At 40.3% G+C, this 9,439-nt stretch overlaps 1 protein-coding gene across 1 annotated transcript in view; it reads left to right on the top strand.

The window, feature by feature from the left end:
* Positions 1–8,760, top strand: part of ESX1 (ESX homeobox 1) — a 10,382-nt gene extending 1,622 nt beyond the window's left edge. The window contains exons 2-5 of the mRNA XM_085319722.1: positions 3–89; positions 223–268; positions 5,500–5,786; positions 7,063–8,760. Coding sequence (XP_085175848.1) covers positions 3–89; positions 223–268; positions 5,500–5,786; positions 7,063–7,288 — 646 coding nt within the window. The 3' untranslated portion in view covers positions 7,289–8,760. The remainder of the gene's footprint in view (positions 1–2; positions 90–222; positions 269–5,499; positions 5,787–7,062) is intronic.
* Positions 8,761–9,439: the final 679 nt, after the last annotated feature.

The raw sequence follows: 9,439 nt of genomic DNA, 5'->3' as shown, positions 1-9,439 counted from the left end.
CGGCGGTACCGCACCACGTTCAGCACCTTCCAGCTGGAGGAGCTGGAGCGCGCCTTCCGCAAGTCCCACTACCCCGACGTGTTCACCAGGTAGCGGCGCGGCGCCGCCCGCCGGCGGGAGGGGGCGTCCTGCCCGCGCGGAGCGGCGCGGAGCGGGGCCGCGGCGCGGGCGGGCGGGCGGAGGGCCGCGGGCGCCCCGCGCTAACGGTGTGCTGCCCCGCAGGGAGGAGCTCGCCCTGCGCCTGGACCTCACGGAAGCCCGCGTGCAGGTGAGCGAGGGGCGGCCGCGACCGTTGGGGCGGCCGCGACCGTTGGGGCGCGCGGGCGCCGAGAGCCGTTAAGGGCGAGGGCCCCGCCTCCCCCTGGCGGGCGGGGAGGCCGGGGGCGCCGGGCGAGGCGGCCGCTTCAAACCCCAGAAGGCTTGGAAAGAGCTGTTAAAAATAACGCTCTGTTCCCGCCTCCTCGGCCGGGCGGTGCAGTAACGCAGGATGGGGGAAGGAAGCAAGTGCGGAGCGTGGTGGGTTCTGTCAGTTTTAGTTACTACTGCAACTTGATTTTAGAGGAAGGAGAAACTGGCAGGTTACCTGTCCTAACTTAAGTCAAAAAACATCTACACTTCAAAATGAATGGTTAAAAAAACAAGAGTAATTTGACACTCAAGATGACAGTAAGAAACTGTCCAAGGGAACCTTACGGTTTAGCTGAGCTGTAGTAGCAGCAGCCCCTGCAGAGCACAAGGCATACGGATACAGAGATGATCCAACTCGTCTAACAGTCTGCAGTTCTCTTAACAGCGGAGTTGAACTAAGAACAGCCCTGGTAGCTTGTCCTGACTCTTAACATCCATAGTTAAACTACTTTTTAAGAGGTTATCTCTTGTATAAAGTAAAAGTCCTTTTTAATAGAAAAGATTAGCTCTTTGGTTTTTTGTTTTGTTTTTTTTAAAAAAAAAGTAGCTTCAAACGGCTGTGGAGGCTTTCAAAGTTTTGCAAGCGTGACATCCAAATTGTACAAAACTTGGCTTGTACTGGCTGTCAGATATTGACTGAATAACTCTGGGTATTTGCATACTGGTGGAAGTGGGAGAACGGGTGCAGCTGCTCCGCGTGTCGGTCCTGCTTCCTCCAGCACAGCTTTGTGGCCGTCAGCGCCAGCACCCTGCGTGCGTAAGCTGTCGTTACTGCCATCACTGGATCCGTGATGGCTCACACTAGCTGAAGTCCGTAAGGCTGTCAGTTTCTTTACCTTTCTTGTTTTAACGTGCGCCATCTTCAGAAAAGGTCCTTATAAGCTGAACATTACTTCCAGTGCTCCGTAATTTACTGATCTGGGTGTAGTCGGATGTACTTTAATCTGTTTTGTGGACTTGAAGGAAATTATGTGCTCTTCCCTCTCCCTACCCTCAGCAATCACTAAAACTTGTAGCCACTGAAATACCCCAATACCTGCTAACTATATATTGCATTTGCCATTAGAAAGGACATGCTGAAAAGCTTTTAGCTTACCTCTTCACTGTCACTTTCCCCTCATGGGGTACTCGTTCTGTGGCCTGTGAAGGAATGGTGCAATGGTAGATAGCAAGGAGGAACTCCTTTCCTAATGACAACTACTGGAGGTAATGTTCAGGTCTGATGGAAGTGAAGAGGAATCAACATGCTAAATATCAGAGCCTGCGTGTCCCCGGTGGATGTGAGGAACCTCAGAGCTGTGCCTTGCTCTTTCAATGCTCCTTGACAAGGCTTCTGGACAGGAACACCCAGTCAGCACAACATAGGCTTTGGGTGGATGTGCATCTACCAGTTGGCTCTGCCCCCGTGCATGTTCTTGTTCTGTGGTAGATAGACAACTTAGCCCCGGAGATAAGAGGACACACACAGGGAGGAAGGAGATGGCAGCAGCAATCTTCATATCCTTCCTTACTTTGGGAAAAAGGTAGTCTAAAAGCCTATAAAACCTTTTCATAACTGGAACCCATCTTGGGACTCTCTTCAGTAGTATTTACATCTATTGTTGCCATTCTGTTTCTCATAATTTCCCTCTAGACCAACGATGTGAATTAAGAAACAGTTATTAAAGGAATGTTCTGTTAATGTGAAGAGTCAAACATTACATGGGTAATTCAGTACCATAAACTGCATCAGTATCAAAATATCAGCTTAGTCTATTGGAATTAAGTATCCTTGTGATTTTTTTTTCTGATAGTGAACCTGTATTCAGCTGCAGCATAAACATGTAATACCCAACAATGATAAGACTCAAATGTGGCTATTACATCAATTAAATAGGATATATTTTTAAAGAAAAAAATAAACAGCAAGAAAGCTACCAAATTTTAGATGCTCGCTTCTGTTTTCGTTTAAAAAGACTAACATTTCTTTTGTCCAATATGTGCAGTGTTAGTAATTACAAAATAACCTGGATAATATTTAGTGTACAAATTAGAGTTTAACATGCTCTTTCCTGTTTAAGCTTTTTTTCCTACTGATACTACACTTACAAAACCTTGAGACTGATATAGTAGTATCTCATACGTTTAGTTTAGCACTTTAAATGATTCTGAAAATAGACTAAAGGCAACCAAAGCCTTTTATTGAAAGCAAAGGAAAAGTGCTTAACAAAAGCTTCAAAATGACTAATCTGAATGTTAGTGACTAATATATGCACTAAATTTTGGAAGCTGTTTGTCACGTCAGTGTAAGGGATGAGGTATGTCTGTGTCCCTTTATCACATGTGCTGATGAGTTTGTACCAGTAAGGAACTAAAATTTGGCTTTTTTTAAAAACATAATTATTAGATATTTACACTGATATTTCCCTCCAGTTTGGTAAATACAAAATCTGAGAGATTACTAAATGAGTTTGGTTGTAAACCTCTGGGTTTTTTTTAAAAAAGAAAAGTTATTTTGCAGTCAGTGCAAGTCGAAGTGATCAAAGGGATTCACTTTACCATAGAAAATTCAAAAAAAAGCACACATTTCACGTTAAACTTCTTTGTAAATAAAAATTTGTAAGGATATAGGATTTATAAAGAAATTAATACTTTTGAAGCATCTATTTTGTCCTTTTTAGGAAAGACTTTACCTACATGGCTGTAATGTAAGAAAGTTCTCTGCCTTTTCTCTATTGGATTTTATTCTAATGGAAAACGCTAAGACCTCTGAGTTGTGTCTTCTCTTGTGACATCTCTGCTAAGCTCCACCTACAGATACTTGGGATTAATGGTTAACAGTGATTTCAAGTCATGTAATTCCCAGTAACTGAGTTCATTTTTTATACCAGACCCCTAGGCATAGATTAATACAGACCTTGTAGTCTTTACTCCTACATAGGCATAGCTGTCCACTGGTTCAGATACTCCTTTGGAAGACGTTTGATTCTTTAAATTGCTTGACCAGTGGCCAAAAAGCCAGTCAGAGCACTCAAGAATCCAAGTACAAACTTCTGAACTTTGATGCTCTGACTTTTCTTCTAAGAGCACCTCCCCTGTACAGTGCAGCAGGCTCTGTGTTATATACACAACACATAATCCAAATCTCTTCTCCAGGGGAACAGCAATTTCCCAGTGTAAAGACACTAGAACATATGCAATGAAAGGACTGGAGTAAGCAGTACGTCAGCTGGGGCTTGAGCACACCGTAGGAAATGCTTTAAAAGAGTAGATGTCATTGATAGAGGTAGGAACAATATCAGACTCGGGACAGCAAGACTATGGCACACTATAGCCTTCCAGGTTGGGCTGCTAACACCTTGTTAGTGGACAGGGTAGTCCTGTCCAAACCACTCCACACTTGGTATTATTTAAGCACCTGAAAGTCAGTCAGTCACAGGAAAGAGTTATGTGGAGTATCTGAGATTAAAGTGAGTATTGGTAACCCCCAAAACCTGATTTTCAGTCAGCTGTTTCCTAGTCATTAATTGTTACAGATATTATGCAGTAGAAATTTTAAACTCTTGAAGAACATTTTTTAACTGAAATAATTGTAGACAAAAAAGTAACTATTAAAAAAAATTCAAGTCTTCCATTTCCAAATACAAAGGTTTTATCATTATAGATTTCCGCAGAATCTGACAATTTTAGAAAGACTAATGCCAAAAGAATAATTAATTTGCATCTTCTGTCATTTTGTTGTGACTTAATTTTTGCAATATAATTTTCAGTTATGATTTTAGTTTATTATAGTAATGTTTATTATCTTAAGAATCTATATTCTGCGGTAAATGACCCTAAGCTTTAAACTTTTACCTTTGCCCCTAATCAGAGGCAAATTTCAAATAGTGAAGACTCTGCATAAGAGAGAAGTTGGCCTTTCTGAGAACTTTGTGCCTTGTGTTACTGATCTCTAATAACTATTAAATCCCAGTTAGAGTACTATTCCATTCAAGAGTACCGTTCAAGTACTATACAGCTGACGCTTCGAGCAGCAGCTCATTCCAATAGTAACATGCTAGGCTGCTGAACGAGATGATGGGCCACAGCTAATGCCTTTTTTCACATCCAGATTCAGTTCAGAATCCAATTTGAATGGACCCAACTCCCTCTACTACAAAGGTAGCTAGAAGACCTGAACAGCTGAGTAAATTTGGATTTTGAACGTTCAGCCTTGACGCATCCATTTCTGAGCTGCTTGTTTTTAGGTCTTCTCTCCCATGTGTTTTAGAGCTGATATGCTTCACTCTGCTTTTTGCTGCCATCCTGGGTTCTGAAAGATTCTGCTCAGTTAATGATGGAGAACAACAGAATGAAGAATCAGTTTTTCTGACCTGTAGACTGGATTGACTAAAATCTTTAAAATATGCTTAATGGGCTAAAATAATGACTCGTCAGGCTGAAAGAGGCAATATACTCAATAGTTTACAGCACAAAACCAATACTAGCTAAAGCCCCTCTAGGAAGAATCGGATTCCCTGTTCTAATACTACTTACTAGATTTTCTAGTTTAGTATTGGCTTTCAGTGCAATTCGATTGATCACTTTCCTATAACCATATGTTGTTTGCATTCATGGTAGATAACAAAAGCTTCTCATTTTATTTTTAACCTCACATATAAAATCGTACTATCCAAATATCAAAACAAAAAGCATATACCATATACTTGGCCTAGTTACTGTTACAGTCATGACTAAACTGCTTCCTGAGGTATTTGTACAGAAATAGACACTCTTGAATGGCTTTGAAATTTACTGTTCAATACATAGCTTATGAAAGGATAAATGATCTGTTAATAACTAAGTTCTTAAGGGATACGTTAAAATATTACAAAGGCTTTAAAACTTAAAGGGCCATATTCAAACAGAGCAGCCACAAACGAGTCAAATTTGCAATATATTTATAGTTTTGATTATTTGCTTATAAACCGACTAAGGAATTTATGAATGGATCTTTAAAGTGTTTTTTGGTTAAATGCTTACTATTCTGCTATCGCTAAGACTGCATCCAGTAGCTGGTGTGATAAACTGCAGAGGGAGTTCAGCTAATGCCTTTATAATTTCTCATTGAAGGTCTGGTTCCAAAACAGAAGGGCAAAGTGGAGGAAGCGTGAAAAAACTGAAATTCTGGGGACTGTTCCAGGACTCTCCTTAACACACCCACTTGGTCTATTTTTGGATGTTCCATTCAGTCATTCTCCCCTCCTAGATCACACATGGAGGTCAATGCCTCTTTCAACACTGGCTGTGCCATCCATGTCTCCAGCCTTCAGTCCTTCAACCCTGGGGACTTTTGGCCTCAGCAGTCTTACCTGGACTTCTCTCTTCAGAAATCCAATTTTAAGTCCACATTTTGGAAGGTAGTATCAAATATTTTCTTTCCTAAATCTCAAAACTGTTCAAAAATACTGTATTTGTGTTAGTTTGACACTTGCATGCATTCTCATTAAATATGCTCCTTTAAAAAAATAAACTTAGCAAAATGGGGTTAGGTCATGCATGGGTTAGCTAGGTTAAGAATATCACAATTTGACTTTAAGTTATGCTAGTAAAAATGTCATATGTAATTACTACTTGAACAACAGTTATGCTTACTTTTGAAATGTTGGTCTCATTCAACTTGAGTCTTCAGAACAGACTGCTGCCATCTAATCTGTAGGCTGCAGCGCCATCCTTATCTTGCAGACTGATGCAGATTGCACACAGTAAAGATGGGAAGGCAGAGAGACATGGCTTCTAGGTGATTTAGATGGGACTACAGACAGGCCTGGCTTCAGGGTGATTTGCTAGAGTAAAGGTGTTAAACACTTTTCCCAGGAGGTCAGACAAGGAGACTGGCTCCATGTGCAAGATTGACAAAGCTTGAGAGAGAGATTTTCCTTATCCTTACTTGCTGCTAAGAGCAGTGCAGCCAGCCTGGTTCCCTCTGCAGGTGGTATGCTCTCAGCACTTAGAGCAAACCCAGAGCTACGCTCCATTCCTTTCTCTGTGGTCAGGTACATAGAACACCAGCAATTCATTTCAACTAAAACTGCTTCCTGGGCTTTCCTGCCCAGCAACCTAAAATTCATCAGCAGATTGCTACTGCTGTTCTAGTGCACTCCATAAAAATAGAGACAAGGATGTACATGTAGTTTTTTATATGTTAGGATAGCGCTGCTGAATTTATACTCTATATTGTGTGCAGTTCTGCATTAACAGGCAGATCTTTCTGCCACACTGACTTATGTTGCTTTTCATACAGAATAACTTGTAAAATTGGCTGCACAAACAGCTATAAAAAATTGAGTTTTTGTGATAGTTTACTGTTTTCACAGTACAGACTGATTTACAGTATTCAGGATTTGTTGATAGAATTTAGCATTAGGAGTTAAGGAAATGGTTGCTATTCTAGGTATCTGCATGCCATGTCTGATTATCTCCCTTTATTTTAATTGAAGGTGACTTTAAGAGCAAAACACTGCACTATGAAAAACTGAAATACAGTCTGGAAACAAAAAATATACATTTAGAAGAAGCTAGAAATTTTAGCAAGTTCTTTACTAATACTCCTTTAAGTCCTGTGATTTGATTAATAAGTACTTGTTCTCCAAAACAATTTGTAGTTTGGATAATATTGACTTCTTTCAAATACAGGTTTCTGAATGCTTTAAATCCTCTCATGACAACAGCTTCAGTACTAATGAAAGCTCCTGGACCCCTCTCAGACCCTGCTCTCACTGCCTTCACTGATCCAGCAGCAGTTGAAAGGAAAACGTCGAGCATTGCAGCACTAAGACTCAAAGCGAAAGAACATTCAGCACAAATCCCTCAATTAAACCTCATCTCTGGCCTTACAAACACTAACAAAGAACTTTGTTAGGCGCTCTCCCACAGACTACGGCCACAGAGGGGAAAGCGAGTGCTTTCTTCAAACAATAACTCCTGTTAGAGATAGGTATCTTAAAGTTGTAGTTCCTCTGTTTTCAGAAGTGGACTGAAAGGAAAGAACCTTACTAAAATAGGTTTCCTTCATTATAATGTGAAATCCTGTAGCCATATAGCAAACTGACTTGTCATCATTTCTATAGGCAGTGAATTTCTGACATCACCGAAGTATAAACTGGAACTGTCTCATCTTCATATATCAGGCTAATGGGAAACTGAGGCTTTGAAATCCCCACAGTCAGTGGATGCTAGTTCAAGGATTCAAAATTCTTTGTAGGAATAACTTCAGTTTTATAAGCAATCCTTAACTCATTTTTCAGGAGGAACTCTTAGATGCAGTACTTTAGACATGAAAATTGGTATACAGTATGTTTCAAACTTAGAGGTCATGCTTCATGTTGAAGTAAAAATGCTAGTGAAATCTTGCATTTTAGACAAACTTAGAAAGAATGAGATGTAGACTATTTTCAGTATAGATTTTTGATTCATAATGAGGTTTGTATGAAGTATCTTGTTTCAAACTAAAAAATAAACAAATGTTTGCTTTGTGTCCAGGGTGGCAATGTTTTAATAATTAAAAATAGTTCAACCTTTGTATATGAAAATTGTATCCTGTGAAAATAGGTTAGTGTGCAGTAAATTGTGTAAAATCCTCTATATGTATATATATTTATCAGTAAATAGCTGAGACCTGGAAATAGAAGTTGCTGAATCCTTTTAGCGTGATTAGTGGCACATAATACTAGACCAGTAAGTTAACTGATCATTTGTACATTTCCAGATAATTCCTGCCTTGAGTAGATTCAGAATTTAAGTGAAACTAAATGTAAGGTGTTATATTCTTCTTTGGACTGCTGTTGGAAAGAGTGAAAACTGAGGCCCTAGTGAGCAGAATTCATAAAAACTTTGAACTCCCTTTCTGGCCTCAGACAAGTCATTTTAAAGTTCTTGCTCTACTTCCCCATCTGTGGAATGGTAATGAGAAGAACTGGCCTGCCTATGTGTCTGATCTTAAGTGAGGGTAAGTATCACTATCCTCATTTTACAGCTCAGTTGCCTACCTCACAGGGCTGTTGTGAGGATGGATTAAACAAGCATGACACCGTGCGAATAGTAGTTATGGAAATGATAATTGTGTTGTTAGCAATCACAACTGAAGGATGAACAGCTTATGACTTTGCCTGAAGATTTATCACATCCCTAGCAGCCCTCTAAGGAAGCTGTGTTTTTGTGGGCTGATGGAACATCATGGAGCTCATCTATTGATGCTGCTGGTCCCTCAAGACTATTCTTATGCACTAAACTCGTACAGAGGAAGTTTTGTGTATTTTAGAACAAACTTCTCCAGTTTCTCAGTGCTCCCAGCACTTCTAAGACTGCTTTTGAGGCAGATATTTTCAAGTTTGTTAGAGGTTTTGAATACAGAACTCCAAGTCTGTAATTGCTGCTTCTATAGATTTCTTGATCTCACTTGTTAACCTAGGTACATGACACAGACAGCAGTTTGCTGGATTAGTTAGTCATTCCTCCCAGCTGTTAAACTGCTTTGACTGCTGTTGAGTCATAACCTACTGCATAACTAGAAGTATTTCTGGTTCATAGACATTGATGGTAATGCAGGTAGAAGGTGGTGGCATTTTACTTTTTGAAAAAGCAACCTTTTAATGTTAGTCCTGCTTTGTGAGTCAGGCAGCAGGAGACTTGTTACCAGAAGTTAACACACAAAAAAAAGCCTGCTGAAGGCAGTTTCAGTACATCGTATGAAATACCAGGTCCTTCACAATCACCAGAAACATCATTGCTGACTCTAGGGAGACAGAGATTTCACACAAAAGATCAAATCCACAAGCCAAAATTCCTTTGATTTCAGCAGTCACATCAGGGATAACTTGTCCAGTAACAACAAAGTCTTTGCCACAGCTACAGACACTTGGGAGTTATTTGAGGACATTAACTAATATGTAGAGGCAAACAACTTTGCTCACTTGCACTATAGCTCATGCCAGAGCCAGGAGCTGCTGCACCTGCCTAGTGCAACACTATCTTAGCATGAGGCCACAGGCTTCGCTCAGGGAACCTCTGCGTT

Source organism: Rhea americana, unplaced genomic scaffold (assembly GCF_003343005.1).
Source record: "Rhea americana isolate MKP2758 unplaced genomic scaffold, rheAme1 scaffold_6, whole genome shotgun sequence".
NCBI lineage: Eukaryota > Metazoa > Chordata > Aves > Rheiformes > Rheidae > Rhea > Rhea americana.
Note: the sequence above shows the minus strand (reverse complement) of the source record. Positions and strands in the feature narration are given on the sequence as shown.